This window comes from Girardinichthys multiradiatus, chromosome 7, assembly GCF_021462225.1.
Source record: "Girardinichthys multiradiatus isolate DD_20200921_A chromosome 7, DD_fGirMul_XY1, whole genome shotgun sequence".
NCBI classification, from domain to species: Eukaryota; Metazoa; Chordata; class Actinopteri; order Cyprinodontiformes; family Goodeidae; genus Girardinichthys; species Girardinichthys multiradiatus.
Window position 1 is genome coordinate 27,432,871 of NC_061800.1, and position 15,478 is coordinate 27,448,348.

Consider the following 15,478-nt stretch of genomic DNA (forward strand, 5'->3'; position numbering starts at 1 on the left):
GACACAGCAAGCATGTGCTCTGGTCTGATGATACCAACATCAAACCTTTTGGCCAATGTACAAAGAAACTCACAAAGCAAATCATCCTGAACACACTGTTCCAACAACAACACCTGGGCGGTAGCAGCATCATGATGCAGGATGCTTATTCAGGGTCATCAGAGTTGCAAGATGATTAAGAAGGAGGCCAAGGACCACTTTTCAATAGGACATCAGTCATTTTACATGCCGCTTCTACCATAGTGGGTCGCGGGGAAGCTGGTGCCTATCTCCAGCAGTCTATGGGCAGGAGGCGGGGTACACCGTGGACAGGTCACCAGTCCATCGCAGGGCAACACACAAACAACCAAGGGCAATTTAGAGAGACCAATTAACCTAACAGGCATGTCTTTTGACTGTGGGAGGAAGCCGGAGTACCCAGTGAGAACCCACGCATGCACGGGGAGAACATGCAAACTCCATGCAGAAAGACCCCTGGCCGGGAGTCAAACCCAGGACCTTCTTGCTGCAAGGCAACAGTGCTACGAACTGTGCCACCGTGCAGCGCCCTGGACATACAGCAAGAGCTAAAAAGAAATCGTTTAGATCAAAGGTTATTCATTTGTAAGAATGGCCCAGTCAAAGTCAAGACCTGAATCCAGTGGAGAATCTGTGGCCAGACATGAAAACCAGTCTGACTGAGTGAGAACTTCTATGCAAAATAGAGCATGGAGAAATTTCATGTGCAAAGCTGGTATCCTAAATAACCTGTAACAGTAATTTTGATAAAATGTGGTTTTAGGAAATTTAGGTTTAGTGGGAGTGAATACATATGCACGTTGCATGTCTCAGTTTGTTTATTTATTTATTTATTTTTTGAATAAAAACTGTGTTGAAAAGCGTGTAATATTTGATTCCACTTCACAATTATGCGCTACTTTGTGTTTGTCTTTCAGATAAAAGGAAATTTGTGGCTGTTTCAGTCTCAGACGGCTCAACTGTTTGACCTGTTATAAATCACATGTGAGAAATAAAAAGTTAGCAGCTGAAAGGAAATTGAAAGTCTTCCTTTCTCCGTCTTTCTGAAAGCCACACATGCATTTATTCACAATAAAGGACCAGGCACCTGATAGGCGTCAGGGATGTTCACCGTCTCTCCATGTTCAGCCACATAACCAATGATCCCTTTCCCCCACGGAACCTGAACTTCATCCGAGTTCATGGAGGGTAAAACTGTGGTACCTGCGTGCACGTCAAAGAATTTAGACACCAGTGTTTTCTTGTTGCCCGTCCCTTCCACCAAAAACAAGGAGCACCGGTCTGCATCCACCATAATACAAACAAACACCAGGATTTTGTAGCTGAGACTGGTCAGGTCCAGGTCGTTGGATATGTCTTTCACGAGTTCCAGGAAGAACTCCCTCTCGTTGTGTTCTTTGAGATAATACTTAAAATCCACGGCCGTGGACGGGTACTGGGGGATGTTGACTCTGGACTCCAGCAGCGCGCTTAGGATGTGCGCGGTGGTCGGGGGCAGGGAGCTCGCCTTCCTCAGCAGAGCTCTCCTCCTCATGCTGGTAAGAGGCTCCTGCGCCCTGGAGTTCACATGCTCGTCGTAGGTCCTGTTCGCGTTGATAGCCTTAGACCTGGCGAAAGTTTTGCGCAGCTCCTTCTGAGACGCTCTCCGTTGCAGACCGTCGCACTTGCTCGCCCAGCTGTCCTTGCACGCATTGCCCTTCTCCTCCCGGGGCTCGGCGGTGGGCGCCGCGGCCGCCGGACCCTTGCTCGCCTGGTGGTTCTTCAGCCATTTCTCCACCATGGAGTAATTGCCCTTCCTGTTCAGGTAGTCCTCGAACAGGTCGGGGTGCGAGTCCAGGAAACTTTCAACGTCAGAGAACAGCATATTTGACACTGCCATGTCTTCGCTTTGGATGGTCCTCAGTGAACCAAAGCCATGAAACTGAGCACAGAAATACCATCTATGAGGATTTACCCGACAGGGTTTAGAGAAGAGAATCGTGTAGATGTAACTTCCACGATGCGCTATGCAGGGGAAACCTCTGGAGCTGCAAATCCAGGTCTTTCCCTGTGCAGAGAGGGATGGAGAGTCCTTTTGCGCACCAGCATCTTCCTCCACATCGCTTGCCTAATTACAGATAATCAACGCAAACTAACGTAGAGGCAAAAGTGAGAGTAGTGAGAGCATCCGAAACATCTCATACAGCCCCTGTTCCGAGCACTCCCGTGGTTTGTGTCCTCCTGTGCAGATGACGCGGGCTGTGGTTGGCTCGCTCCCGCTGATGCTCGCCTCGTCACACAGTCAGGGAGCTCAGGGTTGCCTCAGCGATCGGCCCTCTGGCCCATTGAACCAGTTGCCCTCCCTTACGGAGGCGAAGTATGATAGTGGCGACAGCTTGATGGATAACAATTTGGGGGCTTTTAAGTACAATTTTAATAAATTAATTTAATAAAGCACAACAAAAGATGCATACGTCCATAATGATAATACTGGCAATAAGCTTTATTAAAGTACAGATAGATAGATAGATAGATAGATAGATAGATAGATAGATAGATAGATAGATAGATAGATAGATAGATAGATAGATAGATAGATAGATAGATAGATAGATAGATAGAAAAACCGAGTAATTCAGGATCTCTTTCACAAATCCCTAACTTTCGCAAATTTCTAATCTGCGGCGGTTTATTTCATTATGTTATGTAACAGCGACGTTTATTGGCAGAGCGAGTACGTCAGAAAATGAAATAATTATTACCACTGAAGCAGGATGCAGAGGCGCCGTCTGAACGCCAGGGGGAGCAATACTCCAGCTGTTGCGCTGCGAGTTTTAACACAGATGCTCTAGGTGACGCTTTTGAATGCCGCTGTTTTTCCAGGGTTTCTCTCTCATTTCGATGCAGTCTCAATTCAATATACTTGTATTCTAATATTAACTACTCAGATGATGTAGCTTTAATCAGTTACTCAGGTTTTGAAGGCATCCAGCCACAGGTATTTTTCCTAGAATATTTATTGGAACGTTTAGCTACATTTTGTTTATATAATTGAATATATATGTAAATAATATTCAATACTCTCGCATATATTTCAATCGCATATGTCTGTTCATTTTATGATTATGATATGCTGTGACTGAAAACCAAAACCCAGTTTCTCAGGGAATGAAAATATGAGAGTATTTACTGTTATTCTATGTATTTGTTGTTTGTAATGTTTGTCTGTTCCTTTATTTTTAATGCCTTACTTTAAGACCTGTACAAAGATTTTTCTGCAGAAATGTTGGCCTACTTAAAGTCAGCCCTACTACTGTATAATACTTGGTCAGGGATTGTTTTTGCATAAATTACTGCTGCATTGCATGGAGACGATCAGCCTGTAGCACTTCTGAGATGTTTAATTGTGGCCTTCAGCTTTTCGGCATTGTTGACTGGTGAGTCTCTTCTTGATAAAAAAAAAAGGATCTACAATGACAAGAAAGAGCTCTTAAACTGTCCTCTATAAACACTAAAGCTTTGCCTTCAGCTCAACACAAACACCACAAAAATTAGGTTTAGTGTCAGTTTTATTCAACTCACAATTAGAAAAAGACAGAAATAATTGCTTAGAAAAAACAATGGATAACAGCAAGAGGTCCAACCCAGTTCCTAAAATTTCCACGCATAGTATTTATTTTATATTTCATTATTCTATATTAGAAAAATATACCTGTTAAAACAGGAAATGATCATTTTTCATGCAGTTTCATCAAGTATGACAACTTAATCAACACTGTAATTGATTCCTGCTTTGCCTTAGTTTAGAATGAAACAGTCCCCTGAGCTGTTTATTTTAAGACACAAAGACGGATAAAGCTGTGCAGAGGAAGTACTGTTTACGAAGTGGCTGATTTAAGATATGCTATAAGGTCAGCACGCTCGTTCTTCTTTTTAATGCCAGCGAAGATCATCTTTGTCCCAGGAATGTATTTCTTTGGATTCTCCAGATAAATCATCAGAGTCTCCTCATTCCATGTAATGCCTTGAATCACAGAAAAATGCCAAATCATGATATAAAAGAGTCAAATAGCATGATTCCAAAATGAAAACAATCCTTATTCAGATAATACAGTAATTACCTTTGGTTTTGTTGGCATCTGTGTAAGTATAGCCAGGTGACTGGCCTGTTTGGCGTCCAAAGAGGCCCCATAGGTTAGGTCCGGTTTTATGCTTACCACCGTTTTCTACAGTGTGACACTGGGCACACTTTTGGACAAATGTCTTCTTTCCCTTCTCAATGTCTCCACTCATAGTTTCTGGAAAGGAAAACAAACATTTAATTTGCTTTCGTTTAACAAGAAAGTTCCTAATAGGCAACTAGGGGGCGATATCGTACCTGTTACAAAACGACTTAATTAAATGAAAGAACGAAACTAATAGAAGTGCTCCAAATATGAAGCCAAATCTGCACCGAACCTTTTATTATTCAGATCTCCAGCAAAAACTACAGCAAAATATATTTCTTTTAAAAAGCTTCTTAGTTTAAAACATAAACGGACAAAAACCTTAAGTTTAACAACAACTAACATAAATACAAAAACAATACATTTCAGCATATGATTAAAATGTACTTTATTCTAAGGAAAAAGGTTCACAAAAGGTACTAGGCCACGTTGTGGGAGGGAGGAAGTGACAAATCCAGATCTAACTCGCAACTTTAGCTCAAAACTCGACAGGACGGAGAGAAACCAACAACCAGAAAACCCAGCGTTTAAATGATCTTCGTTTTACCTTTTGGATTATTTTGTAGCGCCAAATCAGGTGGATTGTGAAAGTAAGCCCTAACTTCCCGGCTTGTGTCCTTCTACCGGCTCGGTTGGCTGTGCAGCTGAGAAAAAAAAAAAACGTGCTTCCTTATCTTAAAGTTACTCAGAATGAAACGTCATCAGTCAGCTGACATTTCATCATCCGAGCCAGACAATGTCAAAAAACAAGGTCAAACTGTCAGAACTGGCTGATGAAGTGCTTTAGTGCACCATTACGAACCAGGAAACACCATGAGACCTCATAATACGTGCCACAAAAAAACTTAAGAGGCCAAATAAATCGGGCAGGGAAGTTTTGTTTGTTTAGAAAGAAAGAAAGAAAGAAAGAAAGAAAGAAAGAAAGAAAGAAAGAAAGAAAGAAAGAAAGAAAGAAAGAAAGAAAGAAAGAAAGAAAGAAAGAAAGAAAGAAAAATTCAAACTTGTTTGAGGATTACATCAGACATCAGAAGTTCAATATTATCAGTAGTTGTAAGATATTTTTTTGGAACACTTTATTTGAAGAAATTTCAACTTAGCTCGTATATTTGTTTCTAAAATGAATGTTATAGCCTCAAATGATTCATACCAGTGGCACATTTAACTTAAAATAATGCCTTAGTTTTACGCTGTGTTTCATCTCACTGTTAGTAATATTAACGTTGTGGGAAACCAATTAACTCAAGTCTAAAGTAAGAATGATTATTTTTATTTCTGTAAACTGGGGTAGGCAAGAATGCTATTTACTGCAGGTAAGATACTGAAAGTGCCTTTAAATGTTTCCAGTTAAATGGATGTAAAAGTGTTACATGAAATTGAAATATTTATATGATATTATTTATATTTATATTAGGGAGCCTGTAGCTGTTGCTGGATTTGTGATTACACAGTTGGCTGTGCCTTCCTCCTAAAAACAGCAAGTCAGTGTTAATGATGTGAAGGAAACATATTCTTTATTTTTTCCCTAACTGTAGGCAACAACCAAAAAATGTATCCCATTTTTTGGTTGTTTTATTTTGTGTTTCATGGTTTAATGTAAACTGAGGGGCATAAATGACCCAGGAATTTTGAATTTTATAGTTCTGTAACTTTCCTAATTGTTTTACCGACATCCATTAAAACATCAATTGACTTCCAATGCTCTTTAAAACTAAATATTTTGTTTTGACATCCATTTTCTTTTTTTGCAAGCACACCAAACAAAAGACACTTGTCTGCAATCTACAGTGACAAAGTATCTCAGTTCCTCTCTGATGGCTGTACGGATGGTTGCTAAGAGTTGCTGCTAGGCAACAACACCTTTTCAGAGCCAAATAATTGTCTTCTTTGTGTATATTTCATTGTTTCCAAAATGTGGTTGCAATACTAACCTATAAAATGCATTTTGGAGCGTAATAAATGTTATCTATTAAATTATTTAAATGGTGTCAGTCTGATAGTCTGAATCCTTTTTTTTACTTGTCTACTTAGAAATGTAACATGAGGTTTTATCTATTCAGCAGCTGTGCAACAATTGTTTTCTTGTCGAAGGCGTGAACATTGATACATTATGAGACTTTGGGGTATACATTGACTTCATTTATGTTCTCCATTTGGTTTGCTCATGTTTTTGCTAGAAATATTGCAAAGTTGGGTTCCATTGTTACACGTTGAAAACTGGAACTTGCTTTTCATGCATTTAATTAATCAAGACTTGATTATTGTAACTAATTAACCACCTGCCTGAGCGGCATGGAGCATCTGCAGGATGTTCATATTGCTATGCAAGACTTCTGACCAAGTTGGCTCATGTTTCAGGCGTCACACCGTTTCTGAATATGACGTCTCTTTATTCACTTTAAAGCATATTAAAAGCACCTCCCTACATCCCATACCTTTTAAATCCATACCTCCCTGAGACATTGTGGCCAGAGCCTGAAGCCTGAGCCACGTGCAAAGGGGAATTGCCAAAGGTGAAAGAGCTTTTTCACCAATAGCCACTTAGACTCGTTAATATAGTTCTGAACTCTGGGTAGGTTATTCCAAAACGTAAATTTTCTTCTAGTCGAGTAATACTTTTGATTTGGATGTTTGTTTGGACTCACAGTAATGCTGAAAAACAAAATTCTCCTTCATCTCAAACGTTTTCGCAGACACATTACGTTGTTGGGTCTAAACTGACAGTTATTCATAATTACAGCAGCATAATTGGTTAAAACAGTCTGACTTGTCAGTATACCGCAAATATTCTTCTCCAAGGCGGTTTTTACCTCAACCCAATCCAAGGTTTTCAGGACTCCACCTCCGTGTTTTTGTGCTCGCTCGCTCGCCGCCCGCCTGTGTTCGATCCATTCCGGGCTTTCATTCCCGCCTGAACCCGATCTTGCTGCAGGGAGGAGCGACCGGGGTGCAGTTGGGAGATGAGCTGAGCATCACAGCCCCGCATTCAAGGAAACGGACTAACACAGCACTTTTTTCTAGACTTCCCACAGTGTTTTTTTCTTTGCTTTCGTAAAGCACAAGAGCTTTATAATGTGAAGAATTATATTATACACGTAGAGCCCGATGTGAGCAGGTTGTCTCCGGGTTGCGGGGGATCTCTGCCCAATCAAGGAAGACCCCCTCAATTGTTTCCTGCGCCAAGAACTGTAGAGACATGGTCATCACAGCGCATCTGTGGTAAGGCTGCAAGCTTTTCTCTCCGATCCATAACAACCTAAATACCAGCACTGCTTATGTTTTGTTAATGACAGTGTTATGGGGAATTAGGATGACGAGCTGCAGGTTGGGTACCCAGCTTCTCATCCTATTGTTTTTGCATCCCGAATGAATCACCGAGGACCGATCAGACATGACCACATAGCCTCCTCTCATTTAGCCGGCTGCTGGGATGGCAAAACTTCTCCAATATGTATCCAAACATCACAACCAAGGATCCATAAAAACATGGATGCTTTGTATATTGGAGTAACTAACCACCTCGACCGACCAACTCAGAAACTGACTTTGATGATGTAATGATGATGCGTCACTGTTATGTTCACCTTTTTACCGCGTCCTGTGTTTATTTCCCTACACAGGTCCCATATCTATTCATGAAATAGTAAAGATCATTATGTTTCACCAATAACCCCCCAAACCCCACTCATTCCGTTGCCGGTGTTTTGGATGGCAGCTAATTAAAAAAGTTTCACCCAACACTATCACCCAGCCTGCTTTTTTAACTGAAGGTCAGCCAGTGACACTGCAGTTAGTCATGGTCGCCCTCAACCACACAAATCAAAAGAAGATCAGAGAGAAACGAAGGATCTGTATAGTTTGTAACTAACACCCCCTTTGAATGGGTGCTTCATTGATCGGCAGTGATTATTGATTTCCTGATGTATTGCTAAGGTGTTCCCATACCGTTCAGATCATGATCTTCTGGACAGAGTGGAAGGATGTAAAAACTGCTGCCTCCATGCCAATAATATTTGAGATTCTTACAGTATGGTAACCTTGAGTTAAAACGCCACGGTATCTACATTAAAGAAGTCCTGACAAAATATCAAACATGATCTAACTGTTTTTATTTGGAACATTAAGCAACAATCATTCCTTCTGCTGCCTAAATAATACAACATACTGATTATTGCAGTTGTAATATTGTTATCTATAATGTTTATCCTTTTTATTTTGATAAACTTAAGCAAAAATGGAATGACTTTCTATATTATGTAGTAGTTATTGCACAAACTGCTTATTACATATAACTTATTTCTTATAACTATTATCCATTATTCTAGTTTGGCTTGTTAAAGAGTAACACAAACATAACAAGAGGTCATTAGCTGGTAAATTAGCCGCACAGTGCCCGCTGTCATCTTCTTAACAGTTAACTGCACTGGGTGGTGCTCTGTCTGTTTCCAGGTCATGGCTCTCCGTGTTATTTGTGACTGGAAATATTTCCCAATCAGCCAGATGTGTTTTTCTTGTAAGTGAGGGATAAATGCAGGAGCCTTCTTTCAGCCAGCTGACCAACAGTGTGCAGCTCTGGCATCACCTTCAAGGGCTTTAAAACATAGGATCAGTATGACGGGTAATTTCAGCCATTTTGAAACTGTAACTTTTTTAATAAAACCATGGAACACGTTACCTGCAACCATACCTACCTGTTTGTGCTATTTTATAAATAAATTGGCACTCATTTGAGAACAACATCCACGAGTAAATTAGTGTAGGGTATTTCAGTTTGGTGACTCACACCTCCAAAATGTTATTAATGTGAATTGGTCTCTGCTTTGTTTTTTACTACAGAGGTCATGATACGTTTTACGGACAAGTGACCCAAGAAAAAAGATTTGTGAGCTAGCGTTATTTCACCTGGCCCCTTCATATGAAGCATTTGCTGCAAATCAATGCAAACGTGAAAGGTTTAACTGATGGGATTTTCGAGGAACAACAATAACCCAATTGAAACAGAAAAAGTTGGTTAATGCATAGTATGACATGTAGGAAACTTGTGTGAATCACATGCTGTGGTCTTCAGTCACCAGACCTCAACACAGCTGGAAATTTATGAAGGCAGAGATGTTGCAACAGTGGTCTCAACCTGCCCTATCATAGTTCCAAATTACGTTTTAGATGACTGTTGGCTCTGGGTCAGTTTTAGGGATGAGCAACTATAATATCACTGGAAAAATACAATATTGTGATAACAATTGCAATTTATGGTGATAATAAGAAACTCATGATTGGGAGGCCCCCCACAACCAATGTTTGTTTTTCTGCTGTTGGTTACATGAGAGCATCAGTAAATCCAAATATACAAGGGTTGGACAATGAAACTGAAACATCTGTCATTTTAGTGTGGGAGGTGTCATGGCTAAATTGGACCAGCCTGGTAGCCAGTCTTCATTGATTGCACATTGCACCAGTAAGAGCAGAGTGTGAAGGTTCAATTAGCAGGGTAAGAGCACAGTTTTGCTCAAAATATTGAAATGCACACAACATTATGGGTGACATACCAGAGTTCAAAAGAGGACAAATTGTTGGTGCACGTCTTGCTGGTGCATCTGTGACCAAGACAGCAAGTCTTTGTGATGTATCAAGAGCCACGGTATCCAGGGTAATGTCAGCATACCACCAAGAAGGACGAACCACATCCAACAGGATTAACTGTGGACGCAAGAGGAAGCTGTCTGAAAGGGATGTTCGGGTGCTAACCCGGATTGTATCCAAAAAACATAAAACCACAGCTGCCCAAATCACGGCAGAATTAAATGTGCACCTCAACTCTCCTGTTTCCACCAGAACTGTCCGTCGGGAGCTCCACAGGGTCAATATACACGGCCGGGCTGCTATAGCCAAACCTTTGGTCACTCATGCCAATGCCAAACGTCGGTTTCAATGGTGCAAGGAGCGCAAATCTTGGGCTGTGGACAATGTGAAACATGTATTGTTCTCTGATGAGTCCACCTTTACTGTTTTCCCCACATCCAGGAGAGTTACGGTGTGGAGAAGCCCCAAAGAAGCGTACCACCCAGACTGTTGCATGCCCAGAGTGAAGCATGGGGGTGGATCAGTGATGGTTTGGGCTGCCATATCATGGCATTCCCTTGGCCCAATACTTGTGCTAGATGAGCGCGTCACTGCCAAGGACTACCGAACCATTCTTGAGGACCATGTGCATCCAATGGTTCAAACATTGTATCCTGAAGCTGCCGTGTATCAGGATGACAATGCACCAATACACACAGCAAGACTGGTGAAAGATTGGTTTGATGAACATGAAAGTGAAGTTGAACATCTCCCATGTCCTGCACAGTCACCAGATCTAAATATTATTGAGCCACTTTGGGGTGTTTTGGAGTAGCGAGTCAGGAAACGTTTTCCTCCACCAGTATCACGTAGTGACCTGGCCACTATCCTGCAAGAAGAATGGCTTAAAATCCCTCTGACCACTGTGCAGGACTTGTATACGTCATTCCCAAGACGAATAGACGCTGTATTGGCCGCAAAAGGAGGCCCTACACCATACTAAGAAATTATTGCGGTCTAAAACCAGGTGTTTCAGTTTCATTGTCCAACCCCTGTAGTTGAAAATATGAGGAAATGAAATTATTACACGCTGCTTAGCAGTACAATTGCACTGCTGCTTGCAACTGGCACTGTGGGTAAGTTATATTTTTAGAGCACTGTTTGTGTTTGTTGGGCTCTGACCGTATGCAGTGACACATGTATTGCCAAAAGATGATATTAATTTTAAAAAACATTTTATCATCACTTTTATCGGTATCGGAATAAATGCCTTAAATGATCGTGATAAAACTTTAAGTCCGTATCACCCATATATTTCACCTAGTTTGTATAATTGGGGGTTCTGATACTGAGCCAGTCGGCTTTTATTAAATACAGACCTGCATTAATATGAAATCGCAATATCAATGTTTTCGATATTGCCTTTGCAAAGGACTGCTGGGAAGCTTTTGTGGGTGGATATTATATTTAAAAATGCCAAGCGTTCACAATCTGCTTGACAATAATATGTTTTGCCAGCTGGGTGAGCTTTCAGTGCTCTTGATGCCCATCTTATGCACCTGAAATTGTTTTTAGTGATTGAGATGTTGAACCTCACAGCGAGTGGCGCAGATATCATGATATTATGATGATGGAAAACAAAAACCTGGATTATCACTAGCCTATCAATCGCCTACGATAATATCACAATTGCATGTTTCCCAGTAGCGTGCAGCTCTAAATAAATGTGACAGATTATGAGCCCCGATCAAAATAAATTTGACCTAAGCGCCCCCCTGCTCTGGTAGATATTAATTATTGCAGTTGCATAACCATATGTTGCTTTAGGCCAGGGGTTCACAAAGTTTGGGTCAGGACCCCCCGGAGGGTCGTGAGACACCAAGATGGGGGTTGCGAGATGATTTGGTGTGTGAAAGTCCAAAAGGGACAAATTAAATTGATGAATTTATCATGAAATAAATAAATGTGAATGTTCCATTAAATAACATATGATGAAATTAAATAATCAAATTACATTTAAAAAATAATAAATAGATTTAAAACTACATATAATTATTTCACTCTATATTTTATTTTATTTGTAAAAATTATATGTATTTTTAGGGGGTTGGCAATCAGGTTGAAAAGTTTGGGAACCCCTGCTTAAGGCTATGGGCATGGGCCAGTATTAGTCTCAAATTGTGATGACCTGTAAAAATGCTACGTTGTAACAGGGGGCATTTAAAATTAAACAGCTTGCCAACAACTTTGTATTTTCCCACCTGTCGTTTTAAAACAATGTTACCTAAATATAGGAGATAGGTCATGCTCCTTTAATTTCCATGCCTTGACTATCTGTGTTTTTTCACAATCTTACATATTTCCCCAGTGCCGAATTGGTCTTTTCGGCAAGTAGTAGTTGTCTTTCGGCCAGCTGACTGGCAGTGCACAGCAACAATCAGGTTAGGGGCAGTTTCTTCAGCTCTGCCTCATAGAGCTAAAGGTGGTAACAAAATGACTTTTGTTACCACCTTTAGTCAATTACCTCCTTACCACAAAATGACGCAATATGAAACATAGAATGACAGATAGCTCCTTCTTGTACCTGCTTTATGTAGAATTGAGGAAATGTAAGTAATCCAAGCCAAGTCTCGTGCATTTAATTAACATCTAAGTGAGGTAGTCCAATTTGATCTAGTTTTTTACTCTTTACCCTATTGTGGAAAATTGAGAAGTATGAAGAGTTTTATAAGACATCCTGCACTATAAAATGCATAAACCTAAAATCATTAACATCATTGTTTAAATAAAGTCTGAACACTTTTTTTTATAGTTTGTATTATAGGAACAAATGTTGCAGAACTTTAAAAGCCTTTCAATGTGTTATGCTTAGCTCTACCTTGATGATGTAATGTGTGCAGCCTGGGACAAACTGGCTCTGTCCAGCTGGCGCTGTTTTAAAAAAAAATAGGAAGCCTAGTTTAAAGAGATGCGCTGCTGACTGCTTGCAAATGTCACCCAAGATCTACATCCATTAAGTGTAATATCGTACATTTAGGTAAAAGGTCAGAATCAATTGATTTGCATTATTAGCTAGTTGTAAATTCAGACAGGGCTTGTCCTTTAAGACCCTGTAATATAATATAAGGACACGAGGCTGCTTTTGTTGGCTGACTTTAATTATGCAACAGAGTGTGGGATCAGCAAACTTGTTTCACTTTAGAGCTCTGGTCAATACTGCGAGGTTGTGTCTTTTGTATGTGGTGAAAACAGAAGGATGAATCGTCATTCTACTCCAGTTACAGAGAGTATTACGTGATGGTAATGTGTAATGTCATCAGGGTTCATGCTGCAATTAACAAGCAGCAGATGTACGATATAATAATGGCGAAATATGTCACATCTAAAATCATTTGTTTAATTGTTTATAAATTTTATAGCTTTGCCTGCATTGCTGGGCTGGATCCACACTAAAACTGATGATAGTACATCTTTTTATCTCTTAAGTGAACTTTTTACTGTTTTCCTCCTTTACCAATAACCTTCCTTCACATTGAACATTCAGCGAGGGGCAACTGTGGAGATAGCAGAAATGCAACAGTCTGTCTAACTTTATTTCACTGGTGCAGACCCTGATGTCTGTGTCATACTGGTCAAACTATCTAATTTCATCATTATATGAATTTGATTCATTATTTACTTTTCCTGTATCTGCAGCCTAGTTTGTTGTAGCATGAAATGTTAGAACCAAAGAGTAACAGTTCAGCACCACTGAAAAATGTAGGGTTCTGCCTTTAGGATTCAATCCTTGATAAAAAATGATCTGTAAAACTTTCTCGCTCATTATTCTAGTATTTAGGGAATACAGTGTTTTTGGGTAATCCTAACTGACCTAAAACAGGACAACATTAGTTTGATTTATGCCAGACAGTGATAAAACAAAATGGTAATATATGTGTTGTTATTAGAGATATATCGTCATTAACATCGGTCTCGGCCAATGTTAGTCCGTTTTTTAAATATCGGCCCCTTAAGAAGAGCTGGGCCAATATTAACAACCAGGGAGGGTGTTGGTTTGGACATGTGACGGTGATGGTGATGCAGTGCAGGATCATGGGATGTTAAACTGAAGCAGAGAAGCAATGTATATAATACCACTAATTATCAGTTATCGGCCATAACAGCCATATGAATATCGGATATTGAAATCGGCCCAAATTCCCATATTGTTGCATCGCAAATTTGTATACGGTGTATGTAAATATTTTGTGTCAGCTGTACTTCACAATCGCGACAGGACTTTAATTACATAAATATTTCTTTATGGATGCAGAAAACACACTCAGATATACCTAATTAGGTACGCCTAACCCATATTGTGAAATTGATGACAGAGTCAAACATTTCAAATAACAAGCGAATCTCAATTATAGGTTAACTCAGATAATTCAACTAATCACCCGGTGCTCCTTGCAAATTACCTAACTGTGTAACAAAGAGACATGTTGCAAATGAGTGGAAAACCATCTCAAAGGACTTTTTTCCCCCCATATCTGCTGCTTGGCCTTTATTCTACGATTCTGGTTTTGTTCTGAGGGGGTGGAATATAAATTTTCCAAAGAATAACCCATCTTTAGCTGGCTTAAATATTGCTGACTGTTATGTCAGTTACGAAATCTAAAAAGGTGTTTGAGTAGCTCTACCTCTGGTGACTGAATAAGGGACATATTGCTAAGATCAGAAATAAACAAATTGTTTAATAGCAGGCAAAAGGTATTAAGACCCCCAATCCACCACATCAGATCGCCAGTCAATGTTTTTTCCTTTTCCTTTATGTATGGCCTGCCTTTATGCTTATTTGGCTCTTTCGACATATTACACAACTGCTTTTGCAAGATGACTCATTTGTTTTAAAACACTTCATTTTGCCACTCTCTCCCAGGAAGTCTTGCTCCACTAACACAGGGGCGAGCACACAGATAAACACTGTTAACAACAGTTAAGTAATTATCATATCCATCCTGCTTCCTTAGCAAGAAGCAGCTACATTACATTAAGTTGTTAGATTAAATTTAAGCCCAATCAGACCTTGGGATGACTGAAACTTACATAGATGCTCATATCTGGAGGTCGAAGATTAGTTTCTTTTGTGTCTTAAGCCTTTTACGTTTCTATAAAGTCTTATTGTTATTTCTATTACTTTTGGTTGCCACGAAAATGCAAACAGAATGGATCAGTACTCCATTCTGTTGCATGCTATTGCTACTGTCGCTTTACACAACTGAAGTATCTTCTCGGTGTAACATGATCTTAAACACCACAGTGAATAATTTGCATCATTAACCAGAACGAGTTTAAGCCGTAAACTGACTGGATGTTGCTGGCTGACAGCCTTTCTAGATTCAACTCATACAGTTTTTGTCTTTTATACACAGGCCTTTTTTGGAGTGCCTAAAAGAGTATACTGCTCATTTTTATTGAGGTCTGCACACCGTTTACTCCTGTTCGGTTGTTATTATTCACACAGGGGACACATCTCTTGCAGCAAGCAGATGCTCATCCATCATCATGCAAAATAAATATTGACCGGAGACGTAACAGTGGCAATAAATGCAGTAAATGACAGCTCGACACAGCATTTAAAAATGGCAAAAATCAATGTAAAGCAAGTCAAAGCACTACTAGTTCGAAAGCCTTTTTCTTGTTCAGAACAATGTAAA

At 39.9% G+C, this 15,478-nt stretch overlaps 3 protein-coding genes across 4 annotated transcripts in view; 1 reads left to right on the forward strand and 2 right to left on the reverse strand.

Annotated features, from left to right (window-relative positions):
- Positions 1 to 2,218, reverse strand: part of pde11a (phosphodiesterase 11a) — a 49,642-nt gene extending 47,424 nt beyond the window's left edge. Inside the window, exon 1 of the mRNA XM_047369799.1 lies at positions 1,106 to 2,218. Within this exon, the coding sequence (XP_047225755.1) occupies positions 1,106 to 1,897 (792 nt within the window). The 5' untranslated portion in view covers positions 1,898 to 2,218. The remainder of the gene's footprint in view (positions 1 to 1,105) is intronic.
- A 1,330-nt stretch (positions 2,219 to 3,548) lies between these two features.
- On the reverse strand, positions 3,549 to 4,927 carry LOC124871570 (cytochrome c iso-1/iso-2). The gene is made up of 3 exons (XM_047370986.1): positions 4,771 to 4,927; positions 4,119 to 4,295; positions 3,549 to 4,021 (listed from the first exon to the last, which is right to left on the reverse strand). The coding sequence occupies exons 2-3, from the start codon at positions 4,288 to 4,290 to the stop codon at positions 3,876 to 3,878; spliced, it is 318 nt and encodes a 105-aa protein (XP_047226942.1). The 5' UTR covers positions 4,291 to 4,295; positions 4,771 to 4,927; the 3' UTR covers positions 3,549 to 3,875.
- Positions 4,928 to 7,143: 2,216 nt separating this feature from the next.
- osbpl6 (oxysterol binding protein-like 6) overlaps positions 7,144 to 15,478 on the forward strand; it is a 57,919-nt gene continuing 49,584 nt past the window's right edge. For both annotated transcript variants that reach the window (XM_047370987.1, XM_047370988.1), the window contains exon 1: positions 7,144 to 7,439. The gene's annotated coding sequence lies outside the window, so the exon portion shown is untranslated. The remainder of the gene's footprint in view (positions 7,440 to 15,478) is intronic.